At 46.0% G+C, this 20,881-nt stretch overlaps 2 protein-coding genes across 6 annotated transcripts, besides 1 other annotated feature; one reads left to right on the plus strand and one right to left on the minus strand.

Annotated features, from left to right (window-relative positions):
• The first annotated feature begins 255 nt into the window (after positions 1-255).
• Positions 256-10,332, plus strand: AdamTS-B (ADAM metallopeptidase with thrombospondin type 1 motif B). 2 transcript variants are annotated; one of them, NM_132019.3, is made up of 12 exons: positions 256-871; positions 4,702-5,303; positions 5,355-5,474; positions 5,529-6,088; positions 6,146-6,244; positions 6,310-6,423; positions 8,208-8,354; positions 8,444-9,009; positions 9,072-9,199; positions 9,256-9,633; positions 9,686-9,863; positions 9,921-10,332. In NM_132019.3, exons 2-12 carry the CDS (start codon positions 4,815-4,817, stop codon positions 10,211-10,213), a joined length of 3,072 nt encoding a protein of 1,023 aa, NP_572247.2. In that variant the 5' UTR covers positions 256-871; positions 4,702-4,814; the 3' UTR covers positions 10,214-10,332. The 2 variants fall into 2 exon arrangements, with proteins under 2 accessions (NP_572247.2, NP_001162678.1); NM_001169207.1 differs by lacking the exon at positions 256-871 and adding an exon at positions 886-957 and having other exon boundaries at positions 9,260-9,633.
• On the minus strand, positions 10,258-19,477 carry CG33080 (uncharacterized protein). 4 transcript variants are annotated; one of them, NM_176685.2, is made up of 6 exons: positions 19,045-19,477; positions 16,351-16,511; positions 13,334-13,502; positions 13,176-13,271; positions 10,827-12,672; positions 10,258-10,742 (listed from the first exon to the last, which is right to left on the minus strand). In NM_176685.2, exons 1-6 carry the CDS (start codon positions 19,411-19,413, stop codon positions 10,606-10,608), a joined length of 2,778 nt encoding a protein of 925 aa, NP_788858.1. In that variant the 5' UTR covers positions 19,414-19,477; the 3' UTR covers positions 10,258-10,605. The 4 variants fall into 4 exon arrangements, with proteins under 4 accessions (NP_788858.1, NP_001284904.1, NP_001284905.1 ...); NM_001297975.1 differs by lacking the exon at positions 19,045-19,477 and adding an exon at positions 16,845-17,171; NM_001297976.1 differs by lacking the exons at positions 16,351-16,511; positions 19,045-19,477 and adding an exon at positions 15,061-15,226.
• Positions 13,705-13,742: a mobile genetic element.
• Positions 19,478-20,881: the final 1,404 nt, after the last annotated feature.

The following is a 20,881-nucleotide window of genomic DNA, read 5'->3' on the forward strand; positions in this document are numbered from 1 at the left end:
AATTCGAAGGGCTTTAAACCTTTCAGGCTAAGCAGAACTATAATTATCATAATTATGGAAAGAGATCGAATTTTCTTAAATATTAATATTTCAACTATTTTTAGAAAGAATTCAAATTAATTTTATGGTTTGTTTTTTTTTTAGATTTTTTGAATAGCCAATTTGGCAACACTGGCTCAGGTTCGACGTCGAGCCGGGCGGTTCGAACCGATCGAGAGGAAAATCTATTTAAGCAACACACAACTCTCGACACTTTGTATTTGCACGATATCTTTTCACCCGCGCTGCTTGTGCCTCGCTTCCCACAGAGAGCCGCTGTGAAAATACATATTAGGGAAAACGCTGCAAAGCCGGGAAAAACGGAAACGCCAGTTGAAAGTGTGGACAATACGACAGTTTTCCTTAGATCCTTACCAGCACCAGTTACAGACTTCGCTGCAATACAGCTAGAGCAAAAAAAAAGAAACTCGGCTTGTGAGTGTGTGTGTGTGCCAGTGCGTGTGTGATTGACTCGAATTTCAAATCGTAATATTGGAGTTTTCGAAAACGCGTCTTTTGCTTTTTTTACTGCCCTGTTTTGGGTATTTATATATATATATTTTTTTTTTACCTGTGCCTGCGAACCTCGGTTCGCGACTTGTGAAATCATCGGCCATCGGCCATTGTTGTGAAAGAGCGGCTGTCTGGGCCTGGGTTCTCCTACCTGGCGCTATAATCGCCGCCCCTAAATGAAATAATAAAAAAATAAATAAGAATAACAATAAAGCTAAACTGCTGCCGACGGGCTTTTGCTTTTGTTTGCGGTTAAAATATTTGCGGGCTTCACCAGCGGCGCCTCTCGGAATTGGATTCCAGTTCGAATTCGGAATCGGTGAGTCGGGGCATCCGAAGTATGCGAAGTATCTTCGATCCAGCGATGGTATCTGATAGTCGAATGACTGTTGCGATATCGAGATAGTTAGTTAGATAGATAGTTATTATTATATATATATTATACTTTATTACATTCTAGATTACTTCGATTGTTAGGCAATATATCTTATTGCATATAGATCTAACTGTTAGGTTCACCTATGTAGTATCTTTTGGCATCTCAGACTTTTCCTTCGCCCTTTTCGCAGCACAGCCAATTTCCTGTGTGTGATCTCAACCGAATAACCGAAAGCATCGTATAAAAACACACACTTTTATCGCGCAGACAACAAAACAGAAATAAAATCCAAAAAAGTGCGACTCCCAAAAACAGTGAAAATAAAAAAAAAAAAACCGCCAGTCATGTATGGTCACAAGCGGCAAGATGCCCACAATGTCATGACAAATAAACCGAATTCAAACGATCTGCTTCGTAGTATTTTGTATTTTGTATTTTGGCCGCGACCAGTTGGCCTGTCCATACAAAAAAAAAAAACGGCAGGAACATCCCCAAGAAATGAGAAATGGCTGTGCGAAAAGCAGAAAAAAAAAAATCGGAAGACAAAAATGAGTGAAGATAAAGACTCTTTCCAGCAGACATGTGTGTACTACACGCCAAATAACACAAACAGAAAACAAATGAAATAATAAATCGAACGACGCCGCTGCCATAAAAATACATTTTCGGCCCACATGCGAGCGAAGCCATAGAGATTCAAATGTGCCCCCAGATAGGAGCGAAATCATCGGAGTAACGTGCGATCCGGCGAGGGCGGGGCAACCAAAACCCCCCTCCCTCATATAATCAGGGGTGGGGGGGGGGTGATCAGAGATCGGGGGAGCTATGGGGAACCCAACCAACCAACCAGCCAGCCAGCCAGCCAACTAAGCAACCCAAGCGAAGCCGAGCGAGCAATATGGAATCGTCGTTTTACGTGAAAAGCTTCATTTCATTCATAAAAAATGCCATAAATGAAAAAGAAACGAGAAAGGAAGCAAATTTGGGCGATACGACATTTTAATACCCTCGCTGACTTCAAGTGCATGTAATTAGCCAAATCAGTGCAATCGAAATTGAGTTTTACTAATTTCTGAAACTATTATTCAAATAGTATTTATTGTTTCGAACTGAATATTACTATATAAAAGATTCATGCTATGCAGGCTTATTAAGTATTTGTAGCCAAAACTACCTCGTTTTGTAGGGTATTTTTAAAACTGAAACCGTGTGTGCCTGCTCCATGTGCGTTCGTCTGAGTTCCTCAATGAAACTACAATGCATGAATGGCAAGACACATCAATGGAGCTCCAAACAGCCAAAGATGCCCCCATCCCCGATCTCCGATCGCCCAATACTTACCCCCCCAAAAAACAGCCACAGCCACAACCAACTGCGCGATCCATTTTGGTCCGGTTGGCGGCCTAGTCTGGATCCAAACTCTGGAACTCTGGGTGCTGGGTGCTCTTTCTTGGATCCGATCTGGCCAACTGGATGGATGGTGGGCGTACAAATTGCTTCGCCTCTCGGCTGGAGGCCTCCACCAAAGTGAAATCGGAAATTCGCCAGCCAGAGGGTCGGTTTCTTACTATTTTGTTTTGTTTTTTGTTTTTTTTTTTTTTGATTTTTGTTTTTCGCTTTTCTCGTATGTGGTCGTGGCCGCCAGGAAAGAGGAGGAGTTCGAGTATCTATCCGATCTTGATTTGGTCTTTCATTAGCATAAAAATTCGACAACGATGATCGATGGCTGGGCTGACCAAAAAAATCGGAGGTGACAAATCTAGTGATAAATGTTCGACAAATCGCCTAAAGACCGAACTGAGCCAAATAATGAAACGCCAACGATATAGAAAATAGTTAAGAGTGGCGCTGGACAATCAATATGCGTAGGTGGTGATGATGGTTCGATCTTGACTTCATCAACTGAGCCGGCGACTGGCAATCGAATTCAAGTGAAATTCCCGAAAAAGCAAACGCATCGCATATTGGAGGAGAAATGCCCAGCGCACATGAGATCATGCCTCGTCGTTCCACGAAATTTGCCCTTCTCAATGAATTCTTGCATCAAATATATGTTAAGTTATTCCAACTGATGCTATCCGGTTTGTTGGAATAAAGGGGAAGTACCTGAAATTCACATCAAATCGTTATCGAATTGGGCTAGCTGTCTATTTGTATTCAAAGGTGTGACTCTGATCTTGAAAACCAAGTCATAAATTATAGCTTCAAGGATTTGCCAGCGAGTCCTGGGGTAGAAAAGTAGTGGGGGGGGGGGGGGCTTGTATAATATATACACATACATATATGTGAATCTCGATCGGGCGGTGGAGGTGAGGGGCGTGGCAGACAGTCTGCAATCAATTGGCTGACATTCAATTGAGGGAGTCGTCGGGCGGCAGTGATTGATTGATTGATAATTAAGAGTGGCGCCTACTGGCAGCCACGCCACGCCATTCCATTCCATTCTATTGAGCCGGCGAAACGGGAGGCACTGCAGCATAATGGGACAAACGGATGGACGGATGGACGGATGGATGTCTGGACAATGGCCACATTTTAATATACGATTACATGTGGCGCTTGCTAATTTGGCTGGGGGCAGTCTTTCAAGTTTCACCGCCACTCGGATTGGCAACACAGAATCGAAATCGAAACAGGAATGGGCGGAATGGTCGAGTGGGAATTTTGGGGTATACCCAATATTTAAGCGCATATTTTATGGCCATCATTATGGCCGCGATGAGTTCGGAATTAGGAACGGCACCTGAGCACTCCCTAGGCGCCATTGTCAAGGTCATCGCACTGACGGAGTAGCTGCGCCTTTCTGACCGGCGTATCTATGAAGTTGAAATGTATATCTATTGATGGTTCCAAACTATTGAAGATATAACTAAGCTGTAGTTGCTTAAATCCATATATAAGTGATACTATGCAACAGACTTACTCTTGCTAATATTAAATAATATTAATAGTAGCAGATTTACAGGGTATGCGAATTGGTTGAGTAAAAAAAAGGAGTCTAATATTCTAATGCTTGTCTTCTCCTTCGACTGCAAATCGGCTGCTGTGGCGCTAATGAGCTTTTGTTAAATTTTATTAATGGAATTGCCAACATTTATCATAAATTACAAATCGTGATCGTGATAAGAAGAGCGCCGTTGACTGCGTCAATTTTTTTGAATAATTAAGTTGTTGTGTTGCTTTGATAGTGTATTGTTGCTGTTATTGTTGTTGCTGTCTTTGAAGCGCCGCACTCCAAAAGAAAAAAAAAAACAACAAAAAATTTGCTTAATTTTATGGCCCGTGTCTTCTTTTTTTGTCTACCATATTTTTTGTTCGCCACCCATCCATTGTCTGCGTTTCATCTCGAAAGCGTTTGCTAAAAGCCAAAAAGCCAAAAAGCCAAATCACCGATTATTTATTGTATCTGGAAGTGGGCTCTTTCTTTTTATGGCCTCCGTATGCCACACACAATCCGCCATAATCCCAGATCGGATTGTCTCTAGAGATGGGTTTGGTTGGGCTTGGGCTGGGATCGAGGGATTTGATTGCTTCAACAACAACTTGTGGGATTGGGATTGGCGCCATGTCCATCCACATGGAAACCACAATGATCGGCAAAAAAAAAAAAAAAAACCGCAGCAGTGAGACCAGTACTTCAAAGATTGATTGCCTCATTAACAAACGAAACATCATAAATATCATCTATTTGGCTACTGAAAACGGCAGGGTGTAAACTTTGAAAATCATTACAATCCTAAATGATACATCTGATGCATTGTCCATTTCAGCGAGCGCTGATCTCCTGACCAGCCCAAGATCCGTATTATGCGACCGCTGCCATGCTGCTGAGACAACGCCTGGATAACGGCTAGGGCTGTGGACTAGGATCGGGTTGAGGAGCATGACGTGCAGCAGGATGTGGATCAGGAGTCGCTGGCTGGGCCTGCTGCTCCACTATTGGCTGGTCGTGGTTACGCAAGGCGGTGGCGTACGTCCGCTTTACGGACTCCATTCCGACGAACTGGTGGCGGGTGAGGGGCAGTTGGTGGTGCCACGACGCGTTCATCCCGATGGTGCGTTTATGACCCACCAATTGGAGTACGCACACGAACTGGATCATCGGCGGCATCGGCAGAGGCGCAGCCTGAACTCGGAACACGATACCCAGGCGGCGGACCTGCATCTGCTGTTGCCGCTGGCGAACGAGACACTGCATCTGGAGCTTATGGCGCACAGCTACTTTCTGGCCCCGAATCTGGTGGTGGAGCGCCACCGGCGGGATCTGCGCACTCGGTCACCGTTGACAACGCGGCACCTCAACTGTCACTTCCATGGAAAGGTGCGCGGCCAACCGGCCACCAATGTGGCCATCTCCACATGCGCCGGACTGGTGAGTTGCCCGAACTTTTGTGTTCTGCCCGAACTGATCACTCTTTGCCAGGTGGGTCACATCCGGACGGCAGGCAATGAGTACTTCATTGAGCCCTCGAAGGAGCACGAGCCGCATCCGGTCAACGGGCATCCGCACGTGGTCTTCCAGCGCTCCTCCGTCAAACCGAAGGTTGGTTGGCTAACCCATCACTTGTTTACCTACCCTTGATAATCGATCCATTAGCATTCGTTGCGAAAGCGAAACAAGCGCAAGCGGGGCGGCAAATCGGGATCCGGAGCCGAGGTCAGCAATTGCGGCACGCGGGAGCCACGCCGTCGAATGGAGACGAGACTGGAGTGGCAGGCCAGGGGCAAGGTGAAGGTCCAGGGAGGCCGTCAAATTAGGCGCCACCATCACCACCACCACCATCATCATCACAAGCACAAGTACCGCCATCATCAGCAGAAAATCAGCAGAGTTCCGCACACCAAGTTCAAGTACGAGACGCAGTTCCAAACGGAGCCGGATCACGCAGAGATTCCCCGGCGCAGGCGATCCATCAGCAGTCCACGGCATGTGGAGACGCTCATCGTGGCCGATGCCACCATGTCGGCGTTTCACAGGGACCTCAACGGCTATCTGCTGACCATCATGAACATGGTGTCCGCATTGTACAAGGATCCCAGCATTGGCAACTCCATCGAGATCGTTGTGGTGCGCATTATCCAACTGGACGAGGAGGAGTCCCAGCTCCAGCTGAATCTCACGCAGAATGCGCAGAAGAACTTGGATCGGTTCTGCAGGTGGGATTCATAACATTCCTTCGTTTTTTTTATTTTCCCAATGAAATCTTTCCTTAGTTGGCAGCACAAACTGAACAAGGGCAGCGAAAAGGATCCGCATCACCATGACGTGGCCATTCTCATCACGCGGAAGAACATCTGCGCCAACAACTGCATGTGAGTCCAAGTCGATGGAATGGGGGGTTTCGAAACAACGAGTATATCCTCCATGTCATTCGCAGGACTCTCGGCCTGGCCAACGTGGGTGGCATGTGCAAGCCGAAGCAATCGTGCAGCGTGAACGAGGACAATGGCATCATGCTCTCGCACACCATCACCCATGAACTGGGCCACAAGTAAGTAACTAAGTGTATGATCTCCAAATTGAATTAAAGCTGCTACGCGCGAGGCAGGAGGAGCATGTGTAACAGGTAGCCGGCAGCGATTTGCATTGCCACCTGCGGCGCCAGACGTTGGCCAATTCGCATGCCCCACGCGCAGCTAGCCAAATGCGATTTCCGATTGCCCAGCCCCTGGGCAAGATTTATGGCCAGACCAATTCGTTTAATGAATGAATCCAGCCAGCGAAGTGAGCCAGCAGCCAAGTTGCTCGATTTCAAACGAGGCGGCTAAGTGGACGCGACGGATGCTTTGACACCTGCGTGTGTGTCTCATTTTTAGCGACAATGATCGCCTGCGTTGCATATTCCGATTCAGATACATATTCTGATTCAGATACAGATTCAGTGCCGAGATCAAGATTTATATGTATGTACCTCGTGGTGGCCCGGCGGCTTCCTGCTCGATTCAAACTCAATTAGTCGAGGCACCGAGATCTCAACAGAGATGACCGCCCAGTCACTGTCCAGTCACTGTCCAGTCACTGAAAGTCACCTAATGTCACGGTTTCAAATGAATCTATGCCCAACCATGAGCAACTTAACAAACTTCGATTTAAACACTACGTTTGAGTTTCACAATATGATAGTACCAAACTTTGTTTTATAAGCTAAATATGACTAAGAACTTGTTGGTTAATAATCGTAGCATAGTTTTTGGCGCTATGTTGGGGTTTGTTGTACTAAGTTGGAGCCACAAAACTTTCAAGGGGATGCACAAGTCATAGTCACAGGTTACAAATTATTGGATATTTATGCAATAATTCCATGTTACTGTGCACTCTCCTCCTCCACCTCCTCCTTCTCCTCCTTCTCCTCCTTCATTACCTACAAAAAATGCTCTATTGCCGGCAATTAGACGATTACATGTGATTCCATGTGATTCACCGTGATCACAGCATCGAATCTCGATCCGTCGGCACACCCAGACACTACGACTCATTCCAACTCACACCCAACGACAGCCGGGTCCGGTTTTCGTTGACTTATCGGGTGGTGGGGTTGTGGGGCGACGAAGAGCTGCGGACTTGGATCGTAATGGATCTGATCGGATAGTATGGGATTGGATTGGATTGGATCGATCGTTCGTGCCATGTTGCCAAGTTTTCCAGTTTCCAAGTGGCCGGTCCGTGGCTGTGGGTCGCCTACTGTGTCAGAGCACACTGCGAGAAATCAGATAGCTATATACTATATATACTATACTAAACTATGAACTAAATTGATTACAACTACCTATGTATGTATGTACCTTTATGAACTCAGTTGATTAGTTCACACTAGTTGTTTTTTCCACTGATAAGCAATATTTTTTTTCCAACTCACTCCGCTTTTCTGCCAGTGCAGCCCAGGGGCCGTCAGTCAGTCTAGCGTGCTCGGTACGCGATTGTCTCACCGCCCCCTCGGCGGATCCGACCGCTCCGATCTCCCCGATCTCGCCGATCTCCACGAGCGACCAAGATATAGTGGCGATGGGTTGTGTAAGCCGACCGGAATCGGAATCTCTCTGGGCGGGGGAAAAAAAAAACAAAAACAGGTGGTTTGTTTTGGTTTCGCTTATGTGCTATTAATCGGATATAGCTGCTTGTTTACCAGCGATTTGCTCCAAATTGGCTATTATTCCATTGAAATAATCAGGTTTTGGAGCGATGTGCTGTCTCACTGACAGTTAGCAACTTTGTTTCCATAATCTCCTATGTCTTTTCCCAATAACCAAATGGATTGTTCTTTTTCCACAACAACAGCTTCGGGATGTTCCACGATACGGCGAAGATCGGCTGCCATCCGCGCGTGGGTCCCATTGTGCACATCATGACGCCCACTTTTGGGGCGGACACCCTGCAGGTTTGCTGGTCGAACTGCAGCCGCAAGTATATCACACATTTCCTGGAGTAAGTATCTTCTTATCGGTTTGTATGCTCTGTAGCTGCTACTGGTTATGAAACTCCATCTCACAAACTTGAAAACCTAACGATTGCAGTCAGGGATTGGGCGAGTGCCTGGACGATCCGCCGACGCCCTTGGATGAGTACAACTACACGGGCGAGCTGCCGGGCATGCGATACAATGCGAGGGGCCAGTGCCGCCTGCAGTTCAACTTGACCACGGACAGCGAGGTGGGCGCCTGTTCCGCCCCCCACGAATTCTGCTCGACGCTGTGGTGCAAGGTCAACGGCGAGTGCGTCACCCACATGCGGCCCACAGCGCCGGGCACATTGTGCGGTCGGAACAAGTGGTGCCAGAACGGCAAGTGCGTCCGACGCGAGGAGCTGGCGGCGGTCAACGGGGGATGGGGCGATTGGAGCGAGTGGAGCGAGTGCTCGCGAAGCTGCGGCGGCGGCGTGTCCACGCAGCAGCGGGAATGCGACAATCCGGTGCCGGCCAATGGCGGTGTCTTCTGCATTGGCGAACGGAAGCGGTACAAGATTTGCCGGAAGCGGCCGTGTCCGGCGGAGGAGCCCAGTTTCCGGGCGCAGCAATGCGCTCGGTTCGATAATGTCAGCTACCAGGGTGCCACCTACAAGTGGCTGCCCTTCTTCGATAAGAGTAAGTTCATCAGCATTCAGCATACGATGCTTAGTTGAGATCTCGATATCTCCTCCACCTAGATAATCCCTGCAAGCTGTTCTGCAGCGATGTGGACGACACGATAATCGCCAACTGGGGCGCCACGGTGCTGGACGGGACACCCTGCACCTTGGGCACGAACAACATGTGCATCGACGGCATCTGCAAGGTAGGGTATTGCGAATCCAATGTCCGATAACTGATCGCGAACCGCGTCTTGTTCAGAAAGTTGGTTGCGATTGGATCGTCGACTCGGAGGTGCAGGACGATCGGTGCGGTGTCTGCGGCGGTTCTGGCGATCAGTGCCAGCCGGTGAGGGAGACCTACACGGATCCGTTTGCCGCCAAGGATGGCGCCTATGTGGAAATCGTCACCATACCGGCACGGGCGCGGCACATTCTCATCCGCGAGCTGGCCAATTCGCCGCACTTTCTTGCCATTGCCACGGGCGACGGCGGGGATCGATTCTATTTGAACGGGGATAGCCTCATCTCCATGCCCGGCGAGTTTGAGATCGCTGGCGCCGAGAGCCTCTACGATCGCGTCGACGAGCAGGAGACCATCACAATACCTCAGCCCATCCAGCATTCCATATCGTTATATGTGAGTGGTGTATATTGCACATTCTAGCAAGAATTTTATCGGGTTTTTCCAGGCGATTGTGCGCGGCAATGAGAGCAACGCTGGCATTTTCTACGAGTTCACCCTGCCCGCACTGAATGTGACCGCTGGCAGGCAGTTCCAGTGGCGCCTGAGCAACTGGACCGCCTGCTCCGCCAGCTGCGGCGGTGGCGTGCAGCACCGTGAGCCCATCTGCCAGGAGAACGGCAAGGGTGAGTCCAACGAACCGTTCCAACGAATCGTGTCCATTAAACGCAATCTTCTCATAGCCTTGGGTGATACGCTGCCCTGCTGGACGCACGCCAAGAACAAGAGACCGGCCCGGCAATCGCGAGGATGTGGCGACCAGCCATGTCCTGCCCACTGGTGGCCAGGTCCTTGGCAATTTTGTCCGGTCACCTGTCGTCCAGTTGGATTTGTGGCGCCACCTCAGCGCCGGCGATCCGTCGTCTGTCTGGACGAACACGATGTGGTGGTGGCCGATGCCGAATGTGGTCACCTGCAGAAGCCGGCGGAAATGGAGCCCTGCGAATCCTCGCTGCCGATCTGCAGGACCAAGTAGCACAGGACACACTCCCTATTTATTGACGCCACCGAAGGATCAGTGCGTTGTTATGGAACATATTTATTCAGCGAGTAAGCGATCATCCCAGATGTACTTAACTAACTATACGCACGCACAAAAACAAAAAAAAAAAAATGGAAATTACATAGGCTTAGGATAACGCTTAGGCACTAGCGATAAGGCATCTTATGTATTACGATCGCGGGCTTATCGATATATAATATTATAGTATTTAGGTTACTCAATACAGATAGATGTATGCGGAATTGCCGGATTCTCTTCTCTTCTCTTTCACTTTCTCTCTATGTAGTTGATATCACATGGGTTCTGCTGGGAGAATGGATGCAGTGCATCAGGTGCATCAGGTGCATCAGTTTATATCAGTGCTCCTAGAACCGCGTATTGTCCGGCATCTTGCGGAAGTAGGCAATCTTGTCCTTCGGCACCCGATAGCCGTGCATCCAGCGACTGCCCTTCCTCAGCGATCCATCGATACCGTCCTTCCACACGCCCTGCGGCAGGTAAACTGCCAAATGGATATGCACAAATTAATAAAGTATTAAACTTAAAATTATCAAGTATTTGCTAATAACTGGTTGCTTAAACTCACCCTCGCGCTCCTCGCGATTCGCATGCAGAATGGGCGCCACGATTAGCTCCTCGCCCACGGAGAACTCATCGCTGACAATGAGACAGGCGGGATCGTGAGGATCCATCATCCAGAGCGGTCTCACCAGCGGCAGTCCCTCGTTCATCGACGGATTGAGGTACTTCTTGAGCAGCGGAATCACGATCAGCTGGCGCACCTCCTTCAACTCCTGAGCCACCCGGGTGACCAGATCACTGCGATACTCCGACGGCAGATGGCTAAACTGCATGGCCGGCATAAAGGTGGCCAGCTGGAGCCAACGGATGAAGAGTTCCGGATCGGGCAACGGTGGCTGGGACAGCGAATAGAAGCTGACCATCTTGGAGAGCGGTCGCTGCAGCAGATAGTCGCCACCGATCACGCCCGGCAGGACGAACGGATAGCCGATGACGCCATAGTTGAGCACAGCGCCCAGAGTCTCCCTCAATCCCTCCCAGGTGGCGTTCGCCGGCGGGGTGCTCAGGAAAGTGGGTGGCTTGGGCACCACACTCGCCGTGGAGACGGCCATCAGGCCAGCACCCTCCAGGCTGGCGGTGAACAGCCTGGCATAGGTGTCCGGATTATCCAAGGTCTGGCGGCACTGATAGTAGTGCGGCAGATTGTAGCCCGTTCCCAGGTCCAGGTAGAAGCTCTGCACTCCGTACTCCTCCTTCAGGCGCTGCAACTTCTCCAACAGCCAGGGAACGGACGCATTGTTGGTTATGTCCAGAACGCCGGCGCTGGAGCTACTCTTGTACCTGGTCAGGGCGGGAATACTCCGCTCCGAGTGGCGTTCGTAGATCAGCAGCTTGCGTTTCACTGCATCCTTGAAGTTGGCACTGTCCGTGCTGATGAACGGTTGGATGGTCAGGACCACCTTGAATCCCCGCCTGTGCAGCACATCGATGGTGTCCTTGAGGGTGGGAAACCTGGCCTTGTCCACCGTAAAGTCGCCAATATTCTCCTGCCAGAACTCATTGATGACAATGTGGCCCAGGCCCATGGCAATGGCACTTTCCGAATAGTCACAGATGGCGGATTCGTTGAGGGACTCGGGCAGCTCGGTGTGCGGTATCCTCCAAACTGGCTCCTCCAGCAGCGAGTGCAGCACCTTGAACTCCTGCTCCTTGAGGCCATCCCACAGGCTCTGCTGGGTCATCAGCATGTGCAGGCTGCGCATGTCCTCCGTGGTGCAGATGCGGTAGTCCAACTGCGGCAGCGGCGTCAGATGATTCACAAAGGTGAACTCATCGTTGGCCGCCCGCAGGCAGAAGCGATTCTCCGTCCGATTGACGCCCAGCTGCAGTGGCGTCTTCTCGCTCACCTGCATGGCCACGCCGATCGAGTTGATGAAATACCTCTTCACCCCATTGCCGAACTGATGGATCTTCGAGTCGCCGGAGGCATAGGGCGCAAAATCAAAGTTGGCATAGCTGAGGGACCACTCCTGACCCTTGGTCACACCGCCGCCGAACCACAGGCCATTGTCACGCTTCAGTTCATAACAATCGGTGGGCAGGAGACCCGGCGTCAGTGCCTGCCACTGCAGCGTGTAGCACCGAAAGACGCCCTTGTCCTCGAAGTTCAGATGCAGTCGCGCCACTCCGTTCCATTCGATGCACACGCTGCCGTCACTTCGTCGCTGCTCCTCCAGGCAATGGAATGGCGCCGTATCGAAGCCCAGGGTCACGCCCAATTGACCCGATATCACCTCCTTGTCCTCGTGACTCAGGATGCGAAAGATGCGGTCGTGCGAATTGAACTTGATCTTCTGGAAGTAGCTACGCGTGAGCACCTGCTGGTGGTAGGCCACATAGGCATAGCCGATCTGTGTGCGGATAAAGGGATTCGAATTGAAAAGATATTGTATCTTGTATCTTGTATCTTATAGCCTTAAGTATCTTTAGTAGCCTTGTCAAAGTGGCACACTCTAAGGCCGCTCGAAATAAAAGAGCGCTGTGATAAAAGGCTTAACAATTCAACAACTATTTTTGGAAGCTCATAAAATCCATTTGGACATCGGGCCAAATTATTCGATCACTCTTTATCTTCAAGCGAACAAAGTACTTTTATCTTCTGCATCAGTTCGTTTTGACACGTTCTAAGTCCGGCAAAAATGCGTATAGCATAAATGCAAAGTCATCGACTTATTGAAATTAAGAATTTCCTCTGCGAATTAATCTACAAATTCTCATTGAGAATTTTTCTATTAAAAACTCTGCATCATGTTTATGATCACTCACTATGCTAGTGATTCGCACTTCGACTCAATGAATGAATAAATGAATGAACGAATGAATGACTGAATAAGTGCTGATGATTGCTGCTTACCAGAAATATGATGATGAAAAACATGATGATGACGAATATCTTGATTTTGTAGTCCTTCGTCTCGCGCTTCTTCTTTCTTATCAGCTGCGGAAAAGCCTGTGGATTTCGATATTTAATTATTTGAACTTTGATCTCTGCTCGAGTAGGGTTCAACTCACCTGCATCTTCTCGCGCAATAAACTGGCCAGGGAGTTGACACTGGTGATGGAGGCCTGGTTGGAGGCCAGGCTGTGGCTATCGAAGTCGCTGGCCAACATCTCCTTGCTGTTCAAGCGCAGGGCGGGCAGAGGAGCAATCGATGCGCGTCTCCGGCTCCGAAAACGATCTCTGCAAAAAAATAAAAATGTATATACAACTTGGTCAATGCCTTTAAAACTGAATATGTTGGTACTTCGATCGAAAAATAATAAGAAATAATATTCAGAATATATGGTAAGTGGTTCCTTTCGTCATAATGATAATTTTAAGCTAATTTACGATTAAGATGCCCATCGAAAATATAGAATATTTTGAAAATTTTGAAATTTTGGTTTTCCGACTATCAGATACCAGTTACTCAGCTAGTGTTTATGATCAGTTTCAGTCAAGTTATGATCAAAATGCCCACCTAAAATTTTTTAATTTTTCCCAAAATATGTTTTTGTTAATTTTCGTCATAAAATATGCAGTTTTTTGGCCACAACTTCAAAAATAATTGTCTGAATACGGAATGTCATATCACGTTGAGATCGTATTTAAATTTCCAATCGAACAGTATCCACAAATGAGAATTCTATTTTTTGGCCATTTTTTGTAAATTTTGATGATGTTACCCCTTACAAAAAATGCGAAAAATGACTCAAAAATTATTTTTCCTATATCGGTCAAAAAGTGATTGGGATGGTTAGCCTTCGTTATTAGCTGCTCAAAAAAGTTATTTTTTTTTGTTTTATGATCACTTTTAGTCAAGTTATGATTAAAATAGTGATCTAAAATTTTTAAATTTTTGCCAAAATATGTTTTTGTTAATTTTCGTGATAAAATAGTCAGTTTTTTGGCCACAACTCTAAAAATAATTGTCTGAATACGGAATGTCATATCACGTAGAGTTTGTATTTAAATTCCCAATCGAACTGTGTCCAAAAATGGGAATTCCATTTTTTAGCCATTTTTTGCAAATTTTGATGATGTTACCCCTTACCGAAAATGCGAAAATTGGTCCAAAAATAAATTTTCCTAAATCGGTCAAAAAGGGATAGGGATGGTTAGCCCTTGTAATTAGCTGCTCAAAACAGTTATTATTTTCGTTTTATGATCACTTTTAGTCAAGTTATGATAAAAATGCTCATCTGAAGTTGTTTAATTTTTGCCAAAATAATTGATTTCGATTTTCCGTTGTCCCTTTTATAGACATATACTTGTACCAATGGAACCTTAATTCTTTTATGATTCTGATAAGCAGAGCATACGCAGCTGATGCAATTGGTAGAAATATCCATATACATTTTATAATATATACCCCGAAAATACTTCAGTTTTGTTAGTTTCTAGCAGATAGCAGATATATCTAGCGGATAAGATAGAGGTGAGTGCGGCCTAGTGGATGCAACCAAATGGACCATGAACTTGCAACACGATCGGGGTCGGCTTATCGCCCTTATCGGGGAAGGAAGACAGTCGTTAAGCCCACTTCCCGGTTACCCAGAGTAATTTTTGTTTGCATAACGCACACTTTTCGTTTCGTCGGTGTATGCAAATCTCGCGCAAACAAAACCGCACAGAGTCAAAAAAAAAAACAAAAAAAAAGTTACGAAAAAAAGACGAGACACGAAAATCTGTGTAGCTGATATTGTGCTCTATAATTATATACATGTGTATATATACTTGCTTGGCCTGATTTATTTACAGTTGATAAGCGGCTGGGCTGACAGCTCTCGAAGTCGTAAACACTCCCCGGTGCCTATAGCCGATATATAAACTATATAGCACTATATATATATATATATATATATATAGATATATCACTTGGAGATATGCGGATGCTATCACGCCCAATCGCGATCATCAACTGAGCCGAGGTCCGCTTATGTCGCTCATGCCGCAGCTCCAGATCTGTCCGTTGGAGCTTCCTCTCCCCCAAATTAACTTATCAGCCGCTGGAGAAGATTGGAGACCCACACCCGTCGCATTGCCGCTTGTAATGTGCTTAAGCACTTAAATTGCCTCATCGCGTGTGTCAGTGGAGAAATCTCGACAAACTCAAGATGTACGTATGTAGATATATGTATAGTTAGCCATAAGGTGTATACCCTTTCTTTCGAGAAATTAGTATGGAGAAATCTTTGGAGAAATCTCGGAGAGACTAGTGAACTTTTGGGTCATCTCCTATAGTTTGTTATGCTTTTAATACCCTCTGATTCCTTGCAACTATGGAGTTGCTATGCTGAATTGCAATCACCTCGATTCATTGTATATTCATTGTATTCACTGCATTCACTGATAAGAGAGCTGTCGAAAAAAGTATGCAAAGCATTCGAATCGTCTGGTTTGAACTGCTTTGAATTGATATAAAACCGGATAATTAATCTGGGATTAATTAAATGCCGTGTCAGCACACTCATTGCCGTAAATATTTATGAACAAATAAATCCTGAGCTGCACCGAAAGTTCTTTAATAGATACTTTTCCCAAATTATCGATATGTAACAGATATAATTGATAGTAACTATTGCAAATAGCTAAACTGTTTTTTACACCCGCCATTTGTGTGCCTATCACTTTGATAATAACTGCCATTGGTCCAACACCTTGGCGTTTCCATGTGGGTAATCATAGGAATTCGCAGTGTCGAGGCGGGGGAAAAGTCAAATGAAAATCGCTGCGGAATTAGCATGGAAGTGGGCAGTAGTTGCAACCGATACTCGGAATGGGCGGTAGGTCGGGAGGAATGTGGGGAAAGGCACGTTCCACTGGCAGTGCCGACGCCACAATTGAATTACTGTCGTTCGGAGACAAAAGGCAGCGACTTTCGATTAATTAATCTAATTGCCCGATGAATCAAATGGGCAAAAGTGCCCAACGACAGCGTGGGTCATAATTGAAAGTAGCTCCAATTATTTAAATACAAGAACCGCATATATGAAATTTACTTAGTTAGTTATCGGTGGTAGTGGTAGTAGTTGATCTAATCACTCACCGATGAACTGGTCTTCTGGCGTTCCCGAACTCGTCATCGCTGTCATCGTTGGCGAAATTGATGGCCTTATCCGGCGTATTGGCCGTTGTCGTCGGCGCCGTAGTGCCCGGCGTATCCGGAGTGGCCGGTGTGCCCAGGCTGGAGGTCGCATCGTCGGCTATCTGAAAAATTAGAATTTATATAGTCAAACAGATAGATTTCCTTTTTTGCTACACTACACAGATAGCTGGATTGATAGAGCAAACAGCAAGCGATTGTAACTGAAAAGTATGGCATTTTGGTTGGGCTATACCATACCATACCATTCATATACATATGGGTTCTGGGCTTTTGACACCTGCACTTGGGCAAGGTGAGTGCAATTAGCACAGAGGCGTTACCGCAGAGAATACCCAGTCAAGGTGTCTCCCGTACAATATAACGGCAAGCCCGGAAAAAATGGCATCGAATCGAATGGAGTACGTCATAAGCTACAAGCCACACTTAGTACCTGCCTTATCCTTATCCATAGCCGCACTGATATCGAGCACAACGGCGTTGTGTCTAACATTCGGTGCTGGGTGTTGCTGATCCTCGATGGGAACGCTCGAGAGGATGAATCGGCTGTTGGATGAGCTCATTGTGGACACTCAACGATTATACCGTGCAATACTTATGTTATCACAGCACTAAATTGTGGGTTTTCAATCAAACACTTCACTGAGTCACAGAATAGGTAAAACAAAAACAAATTGTTTATATTTAATTAGGATAGTCGTTGTTCTATTAGTTTGCTGTTAACTTTGATTGACCTAGTTCGCATCGCCGATATTTTCGAGTTGCCAAATAATTATAACCGATCCGAACGACGTTAGTGCCGCGATCGCACTGTTAACCGTTGATAATTGCTGGTTCGCTATTGCCTGAATATTGTTTTTGAAGCCTCAATTTATGCGTTTTAATCGCTTCGCTCTCGCAGCCTCTGCCGCAGTCGGCGTCGGCAGCGCTACGTTGAGTGAAAATATCGACACCCACACTCAGAACAATCATGAGCTAGTTGAGTCGGCTCGAAAGAGTGCGGAATTTGATTTTGATAGAATAATCCGGTAGTCGTAAATTAATTGCGGCTACCCTGATTGGCGACGTACTGCGGTCTTGGTATATTAGCCGTACTTCATGACGAATGGCCATAAATATGAATGCACTGCAAGTAATTTGAACAAACTGAATGCTAAATATTCCAATTTAAAATGAGCTTCGTTCCAAAATCAAATGTTATTTGAATAGCTTGAAATGAAACAGAGAGAATCTGTCTAATTAAATCGTCGTGGTGTGACATTTATGTCACCCTTTCAATATTTCTGTTCATTCCACATTTTCTCACCTCTCTTCGAAAATTTATATTTTGCCTGCCATCAAAGAAGTTGCGTTTCGCATTGCATACTTTTGGGCATATTGCTCACACTGACCACACTGCGTATGTGTTATATTCTCGCTATGTGACAGTTGATTGCTTGGTCACATCACACATACGCCTCGTTGGCCTGGCCACGCCCCCTCCGTCCGCCCGTCGGCTTGTTTGCAGCTCTATAATTAGCGCACGGCATTCGTCGCTACTTCCCGACACCAGTAATGAGTTTGAGTGTTTAACACATCGAAAATAATAGACAAAAATCTCCCACGGAAAAATATCGTATGCGCTAATAATTCAGATATTCTAGTTTGGAATTCACAGGGTTCGGAATAATGTAAATATTTGTGCGAAAGATCGGCAATCAATCATATTTTTTTTGCTTCGCGCTTACATGCGTCTTTGTTGAAATGAAAAAATACAAATAAAAAACATATACTTATATAATAAGTTTAAAGATTGAGTGGTTGCCTCAAACGGCAACTCGTTTTAATTTGTACCAAATTAAAGTGTTTTTAAATGATAATATTCTTGTTAGCATAAATGTTTATGCAAATGTCGAAAGCTATGAGTTCGTATTTGGAGCACGATGCATATATTAATGGGCATTTAATGTGATATACTAATATATTGAATGGACACTTTAGAAATATATTTTGTTTTTGGATTAGTGAATGTGCTAAATTAATGGTGCCCATTTGTACCGTAGGACCATCATGTGACTATTAACTGGATTTCGGGTTTTTGGTCACATGTTTATTGTTTGCCAACTTCATATAATTAAGGCACAATTAACGTTTGTATCTTTTTTTTTTTTGGGTAACTTTTCTGTAAATCGACGAGATTCGCCGAGCGCGAGGAAACAGACTAGAGGCGATGACGCCTCGCTTAATTACGCATTGTATTTTAATTTCGAATGGGGCTTAACTGCTCAACTGGTTTGCTGCAATTATATATTTCAAAAAAAGAAAAAAAAAATGGCAAAACGGCACTCTAAATACCCTCTAAAGGTAGCTCCTTTCCAAAGATTATGTACTTTACGAATGAATTAAACCTTTAATTTGTTTAATGTTTTATGTACATTTTCCACTTAAAATAGTTTTGTTTTAAAGCAACTGAGCGACCGAAGCGACTTGTCTTTCGAGGAATTTCTATGGATATAAACTGGGTCGTAAACTAATCTTTTTATGTACCTCCTACGCCAGATTCTTCATTTTACATTGGTACAAAATATTCACTGATGAATTCAATGCTGAATGCTAGATTTTTCTGATGAATTCAAATGAAAAGCGTGCAGTACTTACAATCTCCTCGTGCAGCGCATCTTGCGGCTGCATCTGATGTCGCAGACGCAGTGCCTCCAGATCCAGGGCATTAATGCCCGAGGGCATGGATATCGAATTGCGTCGGAGTCCCGGTGCAAAGGCCTCCGGCGACGGCGTCGCCGACTCCGGCTCCTTTTCGTTGACCATCTTCAAATGCGGTAGATCCACATTGCGTCGCTCGCTGAGAGATTGCTTCCTGGGCATGGCACCCAGTAGCTGGAGCTGCTCCTGCTCCTGCCCATGCTCCTCCAGTCGCTCATCTCCGTCCGTGTCCGCATCCGCGAAGGCCAACTCCGGATGCTGGCCGTTGAGCGCCTGCGCGGCTCCCGATTGCGATGGTTGAGCCATTTCACCGGCCGCTTCTCAGTTCCAGCGGCTGCGTTCCAAACGCGATCGCGTTCCACTGGCGAATGAAAAAAAGGGTTGAGCGCGGCAACCGGAACCCGAAATCGCCGGCGGAGCGAAAGAGAGCGCTGGGCGGCCGGACAGAGGGAGACGGGCAGTGAGCGGGCGGCTTCGATTGCCATCGCTGTTTGCCTTTAATCAGCGCTTATCATCGGTCGGCGATAATCGCACACACCGATCGAAAAAAAAAAAATGCTCAATCACAGTTGCACATACATATATATTATGGCTAAATTAATCAGTTAACAGTGTAAATGAAAAATATAGATATCAAAAACTTAAATCATCATGCTGAGCCCCAAATAATTGTGCTAGAATTTCGGTTTTTGAAATTCAAATCTTTCAGTGTATTTGTGATCCGGGTGCGCTGGTTACGCAGATATTGCTAATACGCCCCGTATACCGAACGTTAAAAGCTATTTGAACTCTGCGACTGTTGCCCCACTGAATGAGTTAATTAAGTTCGTTTTCTAGCCATAAGCCCACTTCGTGGATCGCATTTGTTTGCCTGGCTAATTAGGCGTAATCTCGCACCGACTCCCTTCTCGTCGCTCTCCGCAAAATTCTCGACCTTGTTTTAAAGCACCAAGTGTACACGAATAAAAAGTCAAACAAAATTTAATCAACTGGCAAAGTCAAGAGCCAAACTCGTTCGCCCGCCGATCCGATCATTTCGATCGAGCAGCGCCTTTCAATAATTACATGTGTTACCTGATAAGGTAAACCAAACCAACGCAGCCACCCACATCCAAACCCAAACCCAACCCCCCCATGGGCAAACTTCTCTCACCAAGTGCTCCGCAAATTGATAATCTAACGGTGCGGAATGCCACAACTAATTCGCAATATTGTTTAACAAATTGCACTCATAAATTGTCTAGAGTGCGCAAATATTTGACGATTGAACTATATTTATGATCATTGCCACGGGAAAGGGTAGAAGTGTGGATGGTACGGGTGTATCTAGATAAGGTAACCGCTTCTGGTTAAATATATAAATATCTCAATTTATATGTAATTTTAGTAATTAAATTGAAATAATTAGATTAATAATTACTCGATATATACATATTTTGTGTGGCCACCATAGCTTGTGGTCACTGTACCGCAGACGCAGCGTATGGAGGCAATCGGACTGAATCACATATTAGAGACGGTAATAAACCGATTTAGTGAAACACAAAAAAAACAGGCATAACCAAATTTACAGCTTCTGATAAACCCAGTACAGTGGGACTAATTGCTGAAATGTATTCAAAACTAAACAAATAACCTGTTGCGATGGCGATTCAATAGACACCTCGTTTGAGAATTAATAAACCCAGATGGCAGGTAAAACAAAATTATCATGCAATTCGCGATTCAAAGTCACCGCCAAAGTTGGTCAACTCTCGAATTATGTGTGAGTAAT

This window comes from Drosophila melanogaster, chromosome X, assembly GCF_000001215.4.
Source record: "Drosophila melanogaster chromosome X".
Classification (NCBI taxonomy): Eukaryota; Metazoa; Arthropoda; class Insecta; order Diptera; family Drosophilidae; genus Drosophila; species Drosophila melanogaster.